At 37.9% G+C, this 21786-nt stretch overlaps 1 protein-coding gene across 7 annotated transcripts; it reads left to right on the top strand.

The window, feature by feature from the left end:
• The first annotated feature begins 541 nt into the window (after nt 1–541).
• Nucleotides 542–21754, top strand: aff1 (AF4/FMR2 family, member 1). Of its 7 annotated transcripts, none has more exons than XM_028601560.1 (19): nt 542–583; nt 4652–4772; nt 5405–6244; nt 9283–9324; nt 11330–11416; nt 11976–12009; nt 12902–12965; nt 13565–13706; nt 13821–14855; nt 14943–15031; nt 15170–15395; nt 15558–15652; nt 16604–16667; nt 16778–16914; nt 17198–17269; nt 17706–17799; nt 17990–18027; nt 18129–18367; nt 19186–21754. In XM_028601560.1, exons 3-19 carry the CDS (start codon nt 5444–5446, stop codon nt 19308–19310), a joined length of 3384 nt encoding a protein of 1127 aa, XP_028457361.1. In that variant the 5' UTR covers nt 542–583; nt 4652–4772; nt 5405–5443; the 3' UTR covers nt 19311–21754. The 7 variants fall into 7 exon arrangements, with proteins under 7 accessions (XP_028457361.1, XP_028457359.1, XP_028457358.1 ...); XM_028601558.1 differs by lacking the exon at nt 542–583 and adding an exon at nt 1859–2114 and having other exon boundaries at nt 12932–12965; XM_028601557.1 differs by lacking the exon at nt 542–583 and adding an exon at nt 1859–2114 and having other exon boundaries at nt 13565–13682.
• The last annotated feature ends 32 nt before the right edge of the window (nt 21755–21786 follow it).

Here is a 21786-nt window from a genome sequence, read left to right as displayed (position 1 = left end):
TTTTAGTATTGGATAATTATATTGTATTGCATATTATGGTAATTAGGCCCAAACTGTTACATCTTTATATTGGCTACAATCGTAAAAGTCTCATGGTCCATTCAGCTGTGCTGAGCCTCCCGTTAGGTCTAAATGAAGTAAGATGATGTTGGTGTTCTCTGCTGGCAGACGGCCAGTAACAGCATAACCACCCAGGGTGAGTATCCAATAACAGACCTTTCTGCACAGCCTGTACTCAGGCCTGCATTAAATCACACACGTGCTGCTGTCCATGCACCAAAAGCAGCAACACACAGACAGAGGCTGCTTTATTCTTTTGTGACGCACTTCATCAGCATGCTCATCCTACATGTCTGGTTGAAATGTGTTTTTTTCAGCTGCAGGCTAAACTCTGAAACCTACAAGAGACGTCACAACCACTGCCAGTTTTGGGCTCTGTGTCATCAAATCTGAGCTCTCTCACCAAAATTGGCACCAAGGTGGCATAGTGAGTCAGAAGACTTTATTATCTGCTTCTGTATTTCTGGGCAGGAGCGTGAATCCCTTCCAGCTCCAGAGGGCCTGCTTGTTAGCTGTAAACACGGTAAGATCAACAACCAATCACAAAAGGGTGTTACAGGTGTTTGTTTATTTCAAAATTAAAACGTGAATGTTTTGTGTACTATGTTTGGTCTTTCATTTAAGCAAAATTGTTTTGTGCTGTATCCACAATCACTCTTGTCACATATCTCTCCACCTATTACTGTTTAAAATTGATTTAGGTATTAAATCGCCCATAAACCAAGAACAAATTATTTACACATTAGTTATTTTAGTGTGTCCTGTCACATACTGCATCTTAATGTAAGCAGTTAAGCCAAGTGACGACTGTGTTTTTCAAAGCAGGACATGCAGGACACAATATTGCCTTACCTAAAGTCATGAAATGTCTATCCAAATAGTCTACTATACTAAATTAGTCTACTATGCTAAATTAGCATAACATAAATTGGCTTTAAAGAAGGGACGGTAAATCTGGCAGGTATCAGAACGGACTACCAGCAGTGTAAATATGCTTTAAATAAAGCTAATCCAACCAATTATTGCTTGAAACAAAGCAGCTAATTTTAATCAGTTTTAATAGCTTTTTAGTAAACTAATATACCTTTTATTTTAAGTCAGTGGTTCATTGATAGTGTATGTGACAGCCTCTCTGAACCATAATTAAAAAAACAAATAATTCATTCAATTTTGCTATTCTTATGCAGAAAACAAATGGTTAAAAAGCTACCATTTAGTCACATAGCTTGCATTGTAGGCTATTCTGTCTGTATCATATCTGTATCTATAATCTATCCTTCTTTGTGTCAGGTGAAAAATCTATTTCTTTTTTCCAGCTGTCAACGTCCACTTAAAATGAAGTTAATTTGCAAACATGCATGAGCTTTAAAATCGACTTTTACAAGTTTTTATCAGGACTCATACACATCAGTCTGGGGTAAAAACATAAACACAGATGACTGTACCATATCTTTTACGCAGGGGTAATAGTATTAAGTTTAGGCAAACTTTCGTGATGTGGAAAACACAGTGAACTATATAGGTGTTAGTGGACTTAATTGTTATATTTATTTTGTATTTACTCTTATAATAGTAACACAACTGCTTTAGAGGTGTTTTCAGACAAACTTGGACTGAGTGTATGAACGTGACCTTGGTCCCCGGATGGCTGAATAAAGTAGAACAATCCAGTAGGCAGACTGTGTGTGTGTGTGTGTGTGTGTGTGTGTGTGTGTGTGTGTGTGTGTGTGTGTGTGTGTGTGTGTGTGTGTGTGTGTGTGTGTGTGTGTGTGTGTGTGTGTGTGTGTGTGTGTGTGTGTGTGTGTGAGAGAGAGAGAGAGAGAGAGAGAGAGAGAGAGAGAGAGTCAGAGCGAGAGCAACCCAAACACAGACGGTTAGCAGACAACTATCAAACTACGGCGGCCTGACAGCCATTTAAATTAACTAGCTAATTCTTCAGCGGTAAAACAAAACAATGTGACCAAGTGAGAAGGACACCTTGCTGAGGACTGTCAGAAACAAATGACAACCAACTTTGGTTGTTGTGAGAGGCGCACCATGGCATCTCAGCCGAGGTAGGCAGACACAGCCGCAGCTAGCTGCTAGCAGCTGGGCGCTAGCTTCACAGCCTGATCGGGTAACTATCGTTAATTAGCTAGACACGGTTAGCCAGCTCACTAGTAGCGCACTTTACCCAAGTAAAGTTTTAGTTAGAAGCTCTGTGAAAATATCAGAAGAAAAGCTAACGTTAGTCTAGTAATTTTCTGTGGTTATTGTAAAACTGACATGAAGGTTTTTTGGCTTTGATAAGCAGTTCGAGGAAGAAGTGGAATCAGCTGGAAAGAGCAGGCTGGTTAAAGGGACTGCTGTGTTTATAACTTACAAGCTAGTTTATGTAACATTAAATTAAAGCAAACGTTACGCATACTTTGAATTTCTGTAACGTTAACCTCATGCGTCGTGTTCTGACTAACTTGGATTTTGGGTAACAAGTTTAATAACAAGACAAAACTGGTTCGACTCTTGTCTGTTTAATGTCATTTTGCTGTAAAACCACCCTAAAAATACAGGGCAGGATGACTGAGACTGAAGCACAAGTCAACCACAGCTATAATAATCTGAGCAGGAGAGATACAATTTATGTTTCAGTCACATAGCTAGCTAAATAGTGTGAATTTACACAATAAAGTTAATGATGAATAGAATGTTGCCGACATCCGGTTTGATTCCAGTCAACATAGGGCTGGAAGATATGGTCATAATCTTCTATCCCGATATAGGTCATTTCATATCTCGATAAGATATACATCCCGATATAGCATGTATTGTATAATCCTGTGTAGGGCTGCAACTAATGATTACTTTTACTGTCGATTATTTTCTCGATTAGTTTAGTTTAGTTAGTTTAGTTTGGTCTATAAAATGTCAGAAAAATGTGATCAAGGGCCAAGATGCGTCCTCAAATGTCTTGTTTTGTCCACAACTTACAGATATTCAGTTTACTGTCATGGAGGAGTGAATAAGATAGAAAATATTCACATTTAAGAAGCTGTAATCAGAAATTCTTTTTACGTACAAAAAAAAAATTCTCTGACTGCTTAATCAATTATCAAAATAGTTGCCGATTAATATTACATAAATATTACGCAGTTTGGCCGATGTTTTTTTTGACATTGTGATAGAAACGATAAAGAGAAATACCTGTATAGGCTATGCAATATACATTTTTATATCGTTTTGATGATAAGTATCGTCATATCGCCCAGCCCTATAGTGGACAGGTTGTCATGTCATCTTTTTTATTCTATATTTATTCAGTTTCTGGCATTTGTCATCTGTGATTGGTAAATCCGTACACTCCAAGTTCTCCCATTCACCTTGGTGGAAGGCTCTAGTCTACACACGGGGGTACAGTGAATTATAATTTGTTCTAAAGACAGGAAAATTGCCCATCAAACTGCCTACAGGAGCAGCCAGACTGCTCAAAATATTTGACATTGGTCCAAACAGGTTAATGTTGAGCTTGTATGTTAATTGTACAGAATGCAGATGTGACTAATTATTAAATGGTTAGAGGTTAACCCAATATTATGATTAAATCACTGTGTGAGTGCTACAGTTTATGTTTCAGCCTCATCAATAATTTAAACCCCGGTATTGCTAGCAGGAGCTGTTTCTAATTATATTCTGTAAATTGCGTGCTTGTGTCACATCATCAACATGTACAATCATGAACAAAATGTGATCTTCATGTTTGTTTTGGAAGACTAATGCGTAATGTAATACAGGCACAGTATGTTGCTTTACCCCTGGGTAGCACTGTGACTAGGCAGGGCCAGTTTGTGCTGTTCTAGTAGTTTGGTCAGTCTCTCTGCTCCATTAATGAGTAAGTGCTCATCTATTTGGCTTAGTCCCAAATCTGTGCTGCTCCACTTGTTGCCATGGAAGCATCCCATTGGGGTGGCTGTCAGTGAGGATGATCAACACTATATTTTGGGACGAAAAGTAAAAAATTTCAAAATGTGGATAGGTGTGCACTTTAGTATATTTAAAGTTTTAAACCGGGCGTCTGATTCCACGGGGCCTGCTGTTGTTCCACAATGTAATTTACTATAGTGAACAAGCTCTTTTGCCATTTGCATCATATCTGGACGAGTAGTATCCATTTGATGTCTGCATGTTATCTTTAGGGACTAGAGAGAACAGATGTGAATGTTGTGGTGAATCCTCAAGGCGTCTGTGAGTCTAATTAACTTTTCAGTTGATATGATGGGCTGTCTTCTCCCATTAGACCCTGCTGCTCTGCCCCATGGGTAGATAAGTCTGTGATAAGATGCCATAAATTTACAGTCTCTACATTTTCTGGTGTCTTTAGCCAAAACTGATTTTATCATAAGGATCAGTCAGATTTATTGTTCTGGGGTTTATAATCATAGAAAATCGAAAACAAATACAAAATACATGGAGCATGTCATCAATTTCTGTTTTGACATTTGAGGTACCTACTACATCTTTTTATTGGGTAATTGTATTGTAACTAGAGTTACAGAAATAATGCACTTGTTAATGCAATGCTGACTTAAGATCTGTGTTTCTTTGTAATGTTCTACAGTCTACACAATGAGAAAAGGAACCGTCTTCGCCTCCGAGCATGGGAACAGAGGAACCAAGAAACAAGCCAAACCAAAGAACTCAACGCTGAGAATGTGCCACTCTTTAGGGAACCATACAAGGTAAAGACACACAACAGTAGTTGAATTATCTAATGATAGCAGTTTTCACATATGAACTCCAGACAGTGTCCGAAGTCTGAGGAATCAGGTCTTGACATAGTCTGGAGTTCACCTTTCACACATGTAGTACACAACAGAGATTGTCCGTGTTGGATGCCGGGTAATGTCAAGATAATTTCAGGTTTTCAGTGCATGTGTGAAAGGGGTTGATGACACAGGGCTTCTACTGTAGTTGTTATGGGTAAAAATATGCTTATTTTGGACTTCTTTTTAAAAAAGTTGTGAAGGGTCAGTACCATAACATGGTTGTATTTCATGTACAATGTGTGAGGAATTTCAACACAGACGTTCTTAAAATGTACTGGTACTACTGGTAAACATGATTGAAAAACAGTAAAAAAAAGAAATGGAAAATTATCTATTTGCAGATAAAGGTGTTTAGTTTCAGAGGTCAGTCATATGTTCTTCAACTATACCTTTTTAAAAATTGCAAAATCCTGTTTAGTTTTACTAAATAGATAATATGATATTTGAGGATATAGCAGAATTGTTTTCAGAGAATTATAAGAATGTGTTTTAGAACTATAGAGTTATCTGTCCTCTGTTAACATAACTAACCTTCCCTTTTGCAGACAAACAAAGGGGATGAGCTTTCCAATCGAATCCAGAGGATGCTGGGCAGTTATGAAGATGTGAATAATCCGTATCCCTTTGCCATTGAGCCTTTACCCATTCCTACTTGTGTAACCTTCTCACAGTCAGATCAGGGTCAGCCAAACACCGATAAACCAACCAAACCTCCATTCCATAACCAGGTCCATTACATGTCCACCCAAAGTCAGAAATCCCCCTCTAGTAACGTTTACTCCTCTCAGCCCATGGGGACGTTCACTACCTCTTCTCCTAACCACCATGGTCATTCATCAATTTTCTCAAATGCGTCTTTGAACCACAGTCAGCTCAGCTTCTCAGCACATCAACAAAAGAGTGAAGCCCACTCAGATCTCAGGGAGCGTGTCAGCCTTCCCCAGGAAATGTCTTCTCAGTCTCCTGATACTAAGCCGCCACCCTTCCCACATTCCAGTGACCATGATACCAATGACATGGACACTAAGGACACCTTTGATAGACATCAACTTCAAGGTCCCACAGATCACCCCTCTGAGTCTGTCAGCACCATGGATGTTTCCACATTTAACCTAAACCAGTCCCCCAAAGATACATCTCTGCCTCAAGCCAACAAGGGTAACGCACTACCTTCCCAGACCTTCCCTTCACTTTTGCCGTCAAAGCAGCCCAGCGTAGTCATGACCCAGAAGCCAACAGCGTATGTGCGGCCCATGGATGGTCAGGACCAAGTGGTCAGCGAGTCACCTGAGCTGAAGCCTTCACCAGAGCCATATGTATCTCTACCGGAGTTGACCAACAAATCTGACGTGGGCAAAACGAAGATGCTGCCACCATTTTTGGAGGCGAGTATGTTGTCTTAGATCTCATAACTGTAATACGATATCATATTATTTCAAATGTAGTGTGGCTGCTTAGCATAAAGAATAGAAACAGGAGAAAACTGCCAGCCTAGCTAGAAATACTCCTGCTTCCTTGAACTTGCCATTTGTTGTTTTTACGCTTTGGTTTTTGGACAGATCAAACATATGAGATATGACGTGTTAATTAGTGAACTTTATAGATGCTGGTGGGTGGATTTTATTACCTTAGACAGAGCCAGGCTAGCTGTTTTCCCCCCAGTTTTCAGTCTTTATGCAAAGCTAAACTAACTGGCTGTGGGCTGTAGCTTGGTATTTAGCATTGAGATTGGAATTGATTTTTATCTAACTCTCAGCAAGAATGCAAATAAGCGTGTTTCCCAAAAATTCAAACTATTACATTAATAGAAATAGCAGTAGTAACAGAGCTGTAATCCTGACCCCATTTCCAGAGCAGCAGCAGCCATCAACGGGCCTCAGTCTGTCAGGCTGATGACGTAAAACCCACAATGGTCATGGGCTTGTGGGAAATGTTTTTTTTTTTTTTTTAAACATTACAGAAATACATAATAAACAACAATATTCTAAAGAACATATATCCCTAGATAGACAACCAGACATCATACTGGTGGTGAGCAAGGTTATATTGCAGGGCTAGATCTTTTTGTATCATTCATTACTACAAATTTGAGTTTGATTTTGAATTATGTTTTGCTGCAGGAAACCTGGAAGTTCCAGTACTACTACTACTGTGGCTCTCTATGCAATACATTTATTTAATACTAGAACACTGGTAAATATAAAGGTAGGATCTAAAGTACAGTATGGTATAAATATTTTAGTATATCAGAATCAGAATACTTTATAGATGTCCTTAGGGATATATTGTGATACGTTTATTGTTGTTGGTATATATGGTACAGTTTATGATTTGAATCTGATTTTGAAAAAATATTAATTTTATAAGTATATCCTTTTCAGTAACATAGATGTAATTGTATTGCGATATCATATACCACTAAATCTCTTATTTGGTGCTTCCAGTGACTGTTGGGGAGGTGATACTACTTATTATTTCCCAGCACTGTGAATATTCTGTGGGATTAGAAGATTGCGTGCCTGCTGATTTCAGGAAGTTCCCTGAAACCTCTTCATAGTTTTGATATTCTTGCTTGACTGTTAAAAAATGACTTTTTAAAAAGGTCTTAGACTTGCTTTGTTTGGGAGAATTTGGCTGAACTCCAGTTTAACTCTATTCATAAACACACACACACACACACACACACACACACACACACACACACACACACACACACCCACACCCACACCTGCAACACTCTACACCTCCCCCTCCCTGCCTGCAGCAGCACAACCGTGCTGAATATGCGGCTGTTTTTGCTGCTAAATAGTGCAGAATATCTAGGCAGTTACTCATTCCAACACTTCACTCCTGAGTTAAGTTCCACATCTGCAAAAAAAAGCCATGTATAAGACATTTTTGGATATACAGTATAATCAGAAATGTCCTTTCAGTTTCCAAACTATAGTACTCTCATTACTTCTTCACTATTTCTACTTCTCAATGATATGCTATTCCTACACACACCGCAGTGTCCTCAGCTGCCTCTGATAACTTACCCCTGGCCTCAGCAGCAGAACAATAAAGGACCTTTTTTCACCAACTTACATAACTGCTCTGGCCCGTTCACTCTGACTTTGTCTCAAACACTGTCCATTCAGAAAGAAAAACTGAAAGACAGTCCTAAAAAACAAACAGAAATGCAGCCTGTCGACTCATTCATTCAAACACAGTATTTATCTGATGTTTGGGTCGGCCTACGTTGCCGCCTGATATGGGGTATTGCGTCACTCATCTAGTGATTGATGCCGTAGTTAGTGGTGATCTAGTATAGAAGTGCATTATATTCATAGATATTTTTCATGTTTTGTCCACCCCAATTTTATATACATGGATCAGACAGAATATATGTTCACTTATAGGATGTAGGATTTTTAAATTTGTCTCTTTTTTTTTTTTTTTTTTCAGTGCTTATTGGTCTAAAATGCAAAGATCAAAATTTGTTTTGGTCTCTACATCTTCTGTTATTCTGGTGTTGATTTTAAATGCCTCAATTAAAACAAATCAAACAAAAGAATAAATCAAAGTACAATACACATTGTTAATAAGCTTTTCCTTTTTTATGTATGCATTTACTGTGCCATTATTTAAATGGAAAAACATGTTAAGAGGACAATTATTTAGCTTTTTGGCTTTAATAACTGAATTGCGACATTCATTTTTAATACCACATTAAAATCAAACCGCTGCCTCTAAGCTGTTCATTTCACTAATTTCATTTTGGCATGGACAATTTGTCTCCATCTAAAAAAAGAAAAACGTCACCTGCACCTCTTCATGAAAAGTAATGTCAGTACTTTGCATTTAGTATTGGCACGTCGGTGCTGCTCTCTACTGGACAACACTGAAATGCAATACACCTCTTGACTTTGTTTTCCGTGTTGTGATTTGGAAATACACATAACAATGTTTAATTGGATTTCACTTTTTTTCAGTTTGATTTGTTTGTTTTTTTCAGGCATTTTTAATATTTCGTACTGTTCTGCTATACTATATGGGTTTTCAATTCCCCACAAGTTACAGTATACCTACAGATGATTTGCCATATTGCAGGTTTTAAGATAAATGACAGCTCTTGTATTACAACTGGCAATGCCCCTAGTAGGGATAGATATGCCTCTATGCGGGGGAGATATAGTTGCACTCACCGCATGCAGCACATCGACAACAAGGAGTGAACAATCTGAGATGAAAATGGGGTTAGGATAAAAGCAGATTTAATGGGGTTTTTGGAAGACTGTTTTATTTAAAAAAAAGTCTGAAACTTTGTTAAACATTAGCCCCTAAATAAGTCTTTCTATGTTTGTTCTTCAAGTTAGAATTGAAAAAAAGGTTTTTCACTGTCATTTTGGAAACTCAAAATGATTGTTTTCCTTTTCTACAGACAAGGCCAAATGAAGTTCTTTGTGTTGAGGACATCTTGAGGGTAAGTCCACATGTTTAAATTCTAATTTACAGTTGGCTATTGTCTTATGCCATCTTAATAATGTTACATTTTAGTTCATAACACGTAAACCCCCTGTTTGTACAAATATATGATTAGTGACTCAATATAAGGAACCCATCTGTCCAAAGTGTCTGTAACTCCTAATCTAACCACTTCACCCCAGCTTCTGTTCCTGTTCCTCTGTTTTTAATATTTACAACCTATACTTCTACAAGAAAGTGCTGAAAGAATTTCCATATTGTGTCTTAGCAAACAATTAGTTATTGGTACTGTTGCTTTGCTCAATAAGGCTGTATTTCCAGTAGCTGCTTCACAATAAAGCATTCCAGCAGTTTGCAGTCATGTTTGGTTGTTAATGGGGATTGGTGGGCCTGTAATAAGGGAATGATTGGCAAATCAAGCAAGTTTGTCTGTATTATCTCCTGTTACTGGGGTGTGTGAGCATTTGGAGATAAACCTTTATTTAGCTTTCTTGCAACAACCTTCTGCTCCAGATCTACAGTACTTTCTTTATCATTATGTTTCTGTGTATTTTCAATTGTTCACTCACCTCACAGCTACACTGAGTTTTCAAAGATTAGCATGTGAGCTACTGACCAGTGCTGGGGAAATACTTTGAAATAATCTAGCAACATATAGTGGCTTTGCAGCAACCTTATCATATTTATTTGATTTATACAGAGTAGTTTATTATACTGTTTATTTACTATAGTAGCATGTTGTGCCAATTTGGACTTTCAGAACATTTTGCAATTTCTGAATACTGAACAGCTGTAGTCTTGCTGCCAACAGCCCAGTTTACCTTATCCCAAACATGCTAAACTGAGATCCCGATACTCACTAAAGCAATCAAATTAATTTTAATTTAAGACTATTCAAAATGTCAAACTTAAAGAATAAAGGAAAACAAATTGTCATGGATTCTCAGATACTTTATGTTGTTAAGACTTTGAATGGTTATCAGAGGTTCTAATGTGTGTAAGGAACATATTCTGCACATAATCACACTGCCACCAATGGTCTGAGAGAGTCACAAAATATTAATATCTCGGCATCTGGATGGATGAAAAGCTCTCCTTCAAATTTCCCATTGATAATCTTGTGTGCCGACTCAGGCAAAAAAAGTCATGTTGATTTTGGACTACGGTGATGTGATTTATAGACATGCATCATCTTCAACTCTTAAATCTCTGTACTCAGTCTATCATGCTGCCTTGAGAATCATAACTGTTAATGTCTGGTACACATCATTTTATTTTTTTATGAAAGTGTTGGGTGGTCTTCTCTCTATGATGGCGTGATACTCATTGGTATCTTTTTATCTATAAGGCTGTTATTGGAAAACTACCACACTACCTTACAGAACTTCCCTGTTACTCAGAGGGACATTATCAGACTCGCTCTGCTGACAGGCTTTTGCTTCATGTTCCACGAGCTGGGTCTGAAGTTTTAACTTTAGTGCACCTGACTCCTGGAACAAATTATAACACTTCCTTAAAATAAACTCACTTGTGCCTTTTTAGACAATTTAGAAAAATGGTTTTAAACCTGCAAACTTCTACTTGTACTTGCTTTACATAATTGTACTTTCTTTTGCATCCTTTTTATCCTAATTTATTCATCAAATAATTTTTCCAAATCAGAAAGTTTTATTGTCTTTCTATTTTTCTTATGATGGTGTCGCTTCTTTTCTGTTTTGTTTTTTTCTTTGTAATTTGAATCGATGACATTGTAAATGAGGGTCCCCCCTCAATCATCTCTCAAGTATAAATAAAGTTTGAATGAATGTATGTATGGTTTGCCACAAAAAAGCATAGTAACATGAGTCATGTATTTGAGCCCTTTGTGATGCAAAGTGAGATGAGATTCCATTATGGATTTCTTCACATCATTGCTAATTTTATGTAAAAGCTTTATAAATGTTTGTACATTGGCATGTCTGTATGCTCCTAGCTCATCACACTCTTCTTATTCCCCTCCACAGGAAATGACCCACTCGTGGCCCCCTCTCCTGACAGCTATACACACACCTAACACAGGTGTAACCACCAAGTCTCCGTTCCAAACCAAGGTAAGAGCCTAAAGGTTAAGAAAAATTTAAATCTATCTTGATTTTACCCTCACAGGCGTTGCCGATATGTACATAGAGGGAGGGGTCTTGTTTGCACTAATCCTGCATCCTCACTTGTGGTACCTTTTCAAATGAAGTTATCTTCAATTGGATGCTCAATGAGCTTTCCCCTGGTGTCAACCGAGGTCAAGCGCCACAGGAAATTGACTTAATTTGCACCCAGGATATTTCATAATGTAAGATTACCATGCACTTTGAAGAGGACCCTTATGTTCAGAATGGATAAACCCTTTTGATTTTAATGATCTCAGGGCCTTTTGCCTCACACCACTCTCAAGGCAAATGTTTCATGGCCTTACTACTGCTTAAGCTCCAAGATGAGAAAAAATATCAGGTTATAAGGCCTTAAGTCTTGTTAATTAAAGATGTGCATGTACAGTACCGATTATTACACAAGTTATCAGATTAGTGTGATGTAGATGCAAATGTGCAACTCTAAAGCAAACAAATGTGTAACCCAGGTTAAAGCTTGCTTATGTTTTCTTCTGTGTCTTCATAGGAATTGGAGCATGTCTCCTCATGTCCAGAACAAAGTGAGTAATGACGGATTGAGACAGAGTACAATTCAGGCCCAGAACAAGGATGCACATTATAATAAATTAAAATGATGTCACTGTATCATGAAAACTAGCAGCGTTAGAGTCAGTTATGTCTGGAATAGATCCATCATCATGAAGCATCTGCTGTAAAACCTGTAGATGCATTTGGAGGTTTGATCATCATTGGTGAAAGTTGGTGTGGCGTTAATATTCTCTTCAACTTTTAACATCCATGGAGTTAAAGCAGCAGTTCGCTAATAGTCCTTGCCCTATGTTTTCTCCAAAGCAATGTTTCTATGGTAACTTGTACAACCACTCTGCCCTATTATGTGAACTGGCCACAACATACCAGAGGATAGAAACAACGCTACAATTTTATCTCAAGTTAACTTCAGCTCAGAGTAAGAGGCAGTCATGTAGAAGAGAGGAATGATCTCTCACTTTTCTCAGGCCTTTTCCTTTACTGATTTACAAAAGCACCTGTCTGTTAATTGCCAGAAAAGTGCCATTGTAAGTGCACATTACAGAAACAATCGTTTGACTTCACAAGACAGGATTTAGAAACCAGACTCGGATCATTCAGTTGTTCAGTCAGTCAAATATTAAACTTTCATTCCCAAAGCAAATTAATTTTGGTCTGCCTGACCAGATATTATCTCACCAATGTTTGTATATTATTTTTGTAGCTGCATTGGCTATCATATGCATGACTAAAATTAGTTTGTTTGCTGTGTGTTCTATTTACTATTACATTGAGCAAGAAAAAGTTTGGGAAATGCTAACAAAACATTTTAGGAACAGGTTACTGTGTTACTGTGTGACATGTACATGTAATTACTTGTGTCTTTTGTTGGTCTAATTTGTTTTATTTGTTATTTCTTTTAAGAAAACTATCCTAAAGAATCCTCTCTTGTAGATCCATCCCAGCTCATCCAGCAGAGCTCCTCATTGTAAGTGACTTGGCTTTTTCTGTGCCATAATTTCAAAATATGATGCACAGCTGAACTGTAAATTGCCAACCTGAGGACCCTGGCTGACCATAGGCTTTATTCAACCTGCCATACAGACATCTTACAAATATTTTCATTAGGGCTGCAACTACAGATTATTTAACCATCAATTATTTTCTGCAGATCATTTTCTAGATTATTTTGTTTATAGAAAATTATGAAAAATGGATTTCCCATAGACCAAGAATGATATATTAAAATATCTTGTTTTTGATATTCATAAATGACAAAGAAAATCCCCACATTTGAGAAGCTGGAAACGCTTCGTATTTTTGCCTGAAAAAAGCCTAAAGTGATTAGTCGTTTATTTTTCTTCTTTTTCTGTCATCAACTAATTGATTAAAAGACTATTTGTCAAGCTCTAATTTTCAGAAAAAAAAGGAAGTTTCTCCTATCGGTTTCTTCCCCACACATAATATTTGCCAAACACAGTTTTCCCGTACAGCCTGGCCATGTGGGCACATAATGATTGTTACTCCATTAATCCTATAACACTACTATGTGATATTATTGTGGTGTTTTGTGTGTGTTCGCTGTAGTTCATTTGAAGCAGCCCATTCCAGAGAGGTAGAGTCCGCTAGCTCCAGCGACTCGGAGAGTGGCTCAAGATCAGAGTTGGACAGTGAAAGCACCATCGAGGAGCCACCTCAACTCCCTGTGAGCAACACCGTTAAAACTAAAGTAATTGCTGCTTGTCCTTTTTTGTTTAGGACACACAAACATGCGTTCTCTGAATTGTTTGCTGTTCCTCATTTTTTTGAAATCATGTGTTTTGTGTTTGTGTCTTTTTTTTAGCCGGATGCTCCAGCAGTGGCCCATAGTGATTGGCAGTTGGGGAACTGGATCAGGTCCAGCCAGCAGAACTCTGGCACTGAAAGTCGAAGAGGTGTACGTGTCCCTGAGAGCCCAGCGCACAAACAGCCACCGCCCACTCAAAACTCCAAGCCCTCGCTCAGTGTAGAGGTGGTCGACCCCACCAGGGAGTCTAAACCTCAGCCTTCTTCTGAGCAAAAAGAGTTTACTGATAAGTTTGCAAAACTCCAGCAGCACAGTGAAAGCCCCCAGGACAACTATAATCATCAAAGTAGCCAAAAAAAACCCTCTGCTGACTTGAACAACTGTAGCAGTTCCAGGGAACTTTCATGCAACACGCACTCCTCAAAACCAGCGAAGGCAAGTTGCCCAGATTGCACTGAAGCAGCTATCAGCGTGAAGTGTGAGGAAGTTGTCGCCACACGAGACAAAGACCCCCGTTTCACAGATAGACCCAAGGTTAAGACGAAAACAGGACATAGCAAGAAAAGCAAGGACAACAGTGACACTAAAAGAAACAGTAAGAGGACTTCTAAACACAAGTCACTTGACAAAGGGAAGGCTGGACCAGAGCCTGTTGTCACGGTGGTGCTGGGTGGTCATTGTCCATCGTGTGGTGTACAATATCCTAACCCCTGCTCCTGCCCCACCCAAAGTCCTGCTCAGCCTGACCAGCTGCCTCAGGCCCCACCACTCAGAATCAGTTGCACCAAACCAAAGTCAGAGAACATCTGCCAGAAGGGCACCAAGATCTCTCACAAAACAACCCACGAACACTCAAAGAAGACAGGGCAGATAGCCAAGAGTTCTCGGGACCCCCACAGGCCTCCTAGATCCCTGCTGGTGAAGATTGATCTAAGTCTGCTCTCAAGAGTCCCCTGGACCTCCGGCAACCACCAGGAGATACCCAGCAATGCAAAGAGATCAGCACTGGTCATAGAGCAAGATGGAGGGGGCAGTGATGCTTCTACAGCACACAAACTCACCAAAACCAGCAAAAAGAGTGTATCGCAAAATGTGAGAAATATAAGAGTCTAGGTCTGTTCTAGTTAGCATACGTGTACATTATATTTTTATTTCAATGTGTTTTTTATTGTCTTCTAGGCTGAGGTAGACCATACACATCTTCCCAGGAAGAAACAGAAGCTGGACAGCAAGAATGCCTCATCAACTCATGCTTCTGTCAAACTGGAGTAGGTCCTTTTAAATCAGAGGCATCCCATACTTGTTTTTTGTACTAGGGGTAACATTAACCTTTTTTAAAATGAAACGTTCTTTCTGTTGTGGGTGTGTGTCAAATCACACAAGCTCTCTGATTTTGTCACCTACAGATGTTCCAGCAATTCAAAAGAGGACAGAGAGCGAAAGAAGGCAAAGAAAATTCCTGTTCCTTTGCAGCAGCCTCTGACTCCCAAAAATGCTGCTAAAGGTCCAAAGGTGCACAGACGCAGTACTGGAGAGGCCCAGGAGTCTAGTAAGAAGGCTGTGAAGAACATAGACACCCATAAGCACAAGAAGAGCGGTGGAAATCACACAGAACACCCACACTTTGAAAAGGTAACCGTATATAAGCACCAAGCTTACAAAAATTAGTGCATTGTTTCTTTCCCCTCTGCAAATTCTCATGATTGTAACCAGTGAAAAAGGCTTACTAATGATTTTTTACATGAAAAGGGGAACCATTCAAATTGTAACCAAATATCTGCCCTGCAATCCTAGAAGAAGCCCCCAAAGAGCAGCCTCACCATCCCATCATCATCAAAGCCCACAAGGGAAGCTTTGAGCAACAGGCCCTTGGTCAGATTTGAGGACAGGTAAAAATCCTCTCTGCTGAGCTGTTAAGTTGTTCTAAAATACTGTTTTTGTTGTGTCCCCTAAAAGCAGGTTCTGTGTCTGGACCTAGCTGGAATTTTCTCCCCAACATGTGATATTTCCAGATTCCAGATTTTTTAGTTGTCAGTTTTTCCATGGGTAAAGAAAATTCACAGAACATAGACAGTTCCGAGATATTGCCCAGAGACAGTTTGAGCAGTGTACCAAAACCTTTAAAAAATAAGTTTGATGTTACTTGGTGCCACATGTAATGGGAAATCCCCTGCTGTCCTTTTTAAAAGCTACAGTAAGAGATCAAATGACTTTCAAAGTATGACCAAATCTGCATCATAATTGAGATCAATTTTCCATACTCTTTTTCTCCTGTGTGGCCTTTGTCTCCTCTGTCTTTTAAACATTTTTTTTTTTTTTTTTTTAGCTTAAATGTAAAGTGCATGAATATATCAATTCAACCCTCAATGTCATAAATGTTTACTGCTGACTGCCTTTTTAAAATGACCCAGTTTGGTTGGAAAACAAAACTGATGGGATTTTAGGGAGTGGGAGAATGGGGCAAATTGGGTGGCTGTAATAAAGTGTTTCATACAGTTATCTTGACTTTTGAGTTTGTTAGGTACAGCTTAAAAAATGTAGCTATTTTTTGCAATATATATTTTTTGACCTTTTTAGTAAATATAATTAATTGTTGTTTAGTTTATTTTTCAGAATCTGACATTGGTATTAAATATAAAGCTTTATTGCAGACCCAGGTCTATATATAGTATAAAAAGTAACTATTAATTGAAGATATTGCATCTGATTTTAATGTAATTGTTGCCACAGTTTTATTAGGAACAATGCATGCATTTTGTATGTGATGACAACTTTTATTGTTCTGAATGTTTAGTTGTATATTGTTGTAAGTCATCTAATAAAGCTTCTTTTACCTGTAGGCATTATCCTGTAAAGCATTACATAAAGGAGGCCAAAAAACTGAAGCACAAAGCAGATGCAGAAGTAGGTTCTCTTTTTGTTTGGTTTGAGTTAATCTAATACAATGACTGCATTCTACCCAGTGATCCAAGAAACGTATAACCAAATTGTATTTATTTTTGCTCTCTCTGTAGTCAGATAAGCACAGTAAAGCTTTCAACTACCTGGATGCAGCCATGTACTTTGTTGAAAGTGGCATTGCGATGGAAAAAGATCCACACATTTCAATGTCTTCCTACACTATGTTTGCAGAGACAGTGGAACTGCTCAAGTACGAAACCACTTTTATCATTATCTGCACTATTATTATTATTATTATTATTATTATTATTATTATTATTATTATTATAATTATTATTATAGTTTGCATATTTGGAAAGCAATAGAGTGCACAGTAGGCTCTTCACCTTGTCATAGACATTGAGATGGTTTTTTTTATTTTTTTATATCCAAGTTAAATTTCAATATAGCTATAACGTGAAGGTTTTGGCTCAATAACTGAATTTGAGTCATGCATTACAGTACTTTTACTACCACATTCTCCACTCTCTCAGGTTTGTACTGAAACTTAAAAACTCAGTGGACCCCTGTGCTTCACCTTCAGAAAAGGACTTTTTAGCTTTATGGTAAGGTGTAGATGATACTTCATATGCTGTTTGTCCACACACCAATATTTCTCATGTCATCCCAAAATATGATGCGATGGTTGTGGTTTGTCTCCTGTTTTAGCTTTATTTTAAATGTTAATTTGTTGTCATTTATTAATCAGAGAGATGTTTATATAACTCTTTTGTCATTCTGGAGGTTGTAGTATGTCATAAAAAGGTCATAATAGCCATAGTATAAAATAAGTCATAAAATAGTTGTATAAGAAAAGTCTAAGTATAATATGTCATTAAAAATGACATAAAAAGTCATAGTATAATATGGCATAGTATGTCAAAGAAAGTCATAGTATAGTACATCATAAAGTCATAGTATAGTATGTCACAAAAATAGTCTGCTTTCTTTACTAAATCATTTGAATTATGAATAATTTAATAACATTTAATTGTCTTGTAGTTTGAAGTGCCAGTCTCTCCTGCAGATGACCATGTTTCGCCACAAACGCAAAACTGCACTCAAGTATTCAAAGACCCTCACTGATCACTTCAGTGTAAGTATTAATTTATTTCCATGACTCCTTATTGCCAGTTTAATTGATTTGCAATTATAATAAGTAATATCTAATTAACGCAAAATTTTATTAAGTAGTTTTACTGAGTTGGAAAAGTAGCTACTATGTATAGATACAGTATATTATAGTTAATGGGTTTTTTTTCCAATTAAATTTGGACCTCTTTCAGAACTCAACAACTCTTGATCCTCCTGTTTTAACACCAAAGTAAGTCATCTAGTTTGCGTGTTACCTTCACTGTTTGGGCATACTTGCAATTAGCTGTCATGGTTGTGGCACATAAAAAGTCTTGTCCCTGTTTCCTTTAGAATCACAGACACCCCGACCTACAAGCCCAACATGCCGTCTCCAGCCAACACATCCACCAGTTCCGGTCCGGGCTCCCACCACAGTGGCAGCGGGTTGGTTGTGGATACTATCGGCAGCACTGTGGCAGTCCCCCAGGCCATTGGACAGGTGGCATTCAGCTACGTCAACATCACTATGTTATTCTTGAGCGCGCATGACATCTGGGAGCAGGCGGAGGAGCTGGCACAAAAAGGCAATGGTAAGAATGGATGGAAAAGAGATGGTGTTCCCGAACTTTTAAGCTAAATCGAAAACTCTTCTAAGGCAAGAAGCTACATGAATCTGAAAAGCTCAATGATATTTGTTGTGACACAGCTTTAAAATAAAATGGATTAAATAAGGATACTTTTTTAACAATATTTTTTTTTAAGTTTACAGTGTACAGTAAGGAATTTAAGTAAATAAAATCTCAAAAGTTTTAAGAGATTTAAGAGCATACGGAGCATACTGATACTCAAGCAGCGATCAGGCTCACAGGGAGATAGCAGATCACAGATATAAGCAGGAGCGTGACCATGCAAGGCTGTTAAAATATCAGTAAAATCCCCAAAAAATAAATCTATAACTCACAGGCGACCAGTTAAAGGCTGCAGGGATTGGTGTGTGACATGGTTTCTTACTCTTGCGCTTTTTGTGTACCAGAATAAAATGTCTTCAAATAGTCAAGATTGGAAGAGATAAAAGCATGATGAGGACCTTCTCTAGATCTGCAAAAAAGGAAAGGAATGACCTAGTCTTGGTTAAGTGTCTCAGGACTGCACCACTTTTGTCCCATTAGCACCCAAAGAGATCAGAGTCAAAAGTTATGCCTAGATTACAGCCTCTAATTTCAGCAACAACATAATACAGGACACACTACGCACATCAATGGTACATGGCTATGAGATTCATTTCATTTATTCAAGTCAAAAAGCAATTTTTGTAATAGATGGATGAATCCAAGTGTTGTGTCAGTGTTTTAGTTCTGCTAATGATTGTTTTGGTGTTCAGTGCTTTTAATGTTTCTGTATATTTCAGGTATGCTGGCAGAGCTGGACACAGTTATGGGCCCATTGAGCCTAACGTCAAGTATGAGCTCTATGGTCCGTTACACGAGACAAGGCGTCCACTGGCTGAGGCTGGACAGCCAGAACGTAAAGTGACCATCAACCTACGAATCCTTCCAGCTGCCCCTCTCTTTACTTCACCTTAGTGTGTTTAACTCTGATACCGACCTGGACTGTCCCTCAGGCTCGTGCCAGTTTTCTTGACTTCACATGGACATTAACTCATCGAAAAACAGTAGACAAAGATGTCCTCTAATGTGATGTAATGATGCCACACTGATCATTGCACTTGTTATTTGTTTTCTCTCATGTCCACTTTGGTGTCTCTCCCTTTCTCAAACTTTCATGAACATGGGTTACATCTGTTGTTATTCACATATTTCATGTCTTGCACCTACATTGTACCTTCTATTCCTCTTCTTCTTCTTCATCAGTTAAGGTGTGGAATCATGTGTGACTCACAGCTCTTTATTACTACTAAATTTGGATGTAAGCAGATCAAATGTAACCAAAAGTGCAATTTGGTGGCTCTATAATTCTCCCCAGTCTTATCATGTGGTTGTGGTGCAAGTCATGACCGAGATCTTATTTATTAACACAACTTTTGTTATTAATTTTTTTTATTTAATTACTATAAGGCACACAAATCATTGTTCAAAAGTATCATGTTTTGTATTTAATTTCGCTCTAAAAAAAAAAGAGTTTCCCTGTTTTCAGTCTGAAAGATTGGTTTGATTTGGATTCCAGGGTTTTGTATAGTTTAAATCCTACATTTCCTCCCACAAATCGGGGAGAATTTCTCATGAGAATTCAGGTGTGCATGACGTCATTTCTTATAACATTTGTATTGGTGACATGGTCTCATCTTGACTATGTAGGAAGTAGAGACAAGTCAAATATGGGGAGATTGTTGCAGAAGCACTAATATAAAATCAGTTTATTCTTGTTGGCATCTGTATTTTCAGTTTTTCAAATGAGTGTTGCCAGGTTTACTCAGCTCTGGTTAGATTGAAACACACTTCTTTTGCCATCATAATTGCAATTATAAGGATAAAAAAAAAAGTGCCATAATATTAATTAGACGTTTGTCCTACCAGGACAAAATGCATGTTGAATGAAAGTTGAATTATGTATAGATTATTGAGTGCTGCCAATAACAAGGATACATCTGGACATGAATAATGAGATAAGGAGGTAAAGTAGGAAAGGTTTTATGATTTCAGGGGAGGCGTACCCACAAGGTTCAGTCTTTGATGAATGAAGAAGTCACTGTGTATCAGGTGGAACTGTAGCATCGGTGGAATTTCAAGGCATAAACATTTTTTCGTTTGCATCTAGACTCTTGTCTGTGTCGTAACGAATAATGATTGGAATTTTGTAAGAGCTGACTAGATTTTATTCTTGTCATCCTGTTAAAAAGAAGTTGTACAAGCATCAAAGTCATCTTAACTTCTTGCAAGAACAAAAAAAGGGGGGGGTCATTTTAAATCCCAGACTTTCCTTAGGTATAGTGGTGGATGTAATGTTTGACATTGGACATGTTTGTCAGTTTGAGTTACCTTCCAAGTATAGTAAGACTACCAGTCGTTCAGCAGATATGAAACTACAGTAGTGTTCCCTTTGTGTTTTTGCATCAGGAAGCTGCTTTCCTCTGTTTCCCACAATTATGTTGAGAAGAAAAAGTTGAGTTGCAATATGTTTACTACGTCTGTGGGAGTAGAATAAAAGGCCAAACTGTAGCTTATTAAAATATGCACTTTGTTGAGTATTTGTTGTTAATTTCAGGGCGTTATTGGACAAAAGAACAACACGTTCCCAAGACCTGCAGGACTGTGCTAGTCTTTACTGGTTTATTGCAACTTTGATTTGAAGCAGTAAAGCAAGAGTTTTGTTGGTTCAAAGTTTTTAGTAAGGTGTTGACGTAGTTCTCACAAATTACCGGGGATACAATAATAATCTGTATGAAATGTGGGAAAAGAAACATTGCTTTAGATTAGCACATTAAAATAGCATGTTTCTTGAAATGAATACTATTGGGTTTTGAAATGTTTCGCTTGTTAATTCAGTTGGCGTGTCTGTGTGCAATTACACGATAAAAGGGCTAAACGAGGATCACTAAGTGTTCCTGACTTTATTTTCTCACATAAATGATATTTTTTTAATTAAAGAGCGAGTACATTGGTGCCACGGAATTTGGGATTATTTTTATGTACCGATCATCAGCAGGCTGCTGATAGAAATGATCTGTAGAGTTTCTTACAGCAGATGGCTACGTTGCGTACAGGGTCATTTTTGGCATTGGACATAATAGTGCAACTTCAACTGTTTTGTCTTTTCCAACATGTGGCTTTATTTCCATCATCCTCGATTGTTGGTGCTTCATTTATGAATTACTCTGCAACAAGTTTACACTTCTTGTCCAAATAATTATTTACTGGAAAAAAAATGTTAGGTTTTTGAAGGATGCTTTTTTTCCTTTTGTGAAATATGTAAAGAATTTGTGTTGCAGTGTACAGAGATGAATAAACACTGGAAATTAATTTATTGTTGTTAACTCTTAATTTATTGTTGT

The sequence above is a fragment of the Perca flavescens genome, chromosome 16, assembly GCF_004354835.1.
Source record: "Perca flavescens isolate YP-PL-M2 chromosome 16, PFLA_1.0, whole genome shotgun sequence".
Taxonomy (NCBI): Eukaryota; Metazoa; Chordata; class Actinopteri; order Perciformes; family Percidae; genus Perca; species Perca flavescens.
The sequence above is the reverse complement of the archived record's forward strand: the minus strand, read 5'-3'. Positions and strand labels throughout refer to the sequence as shown.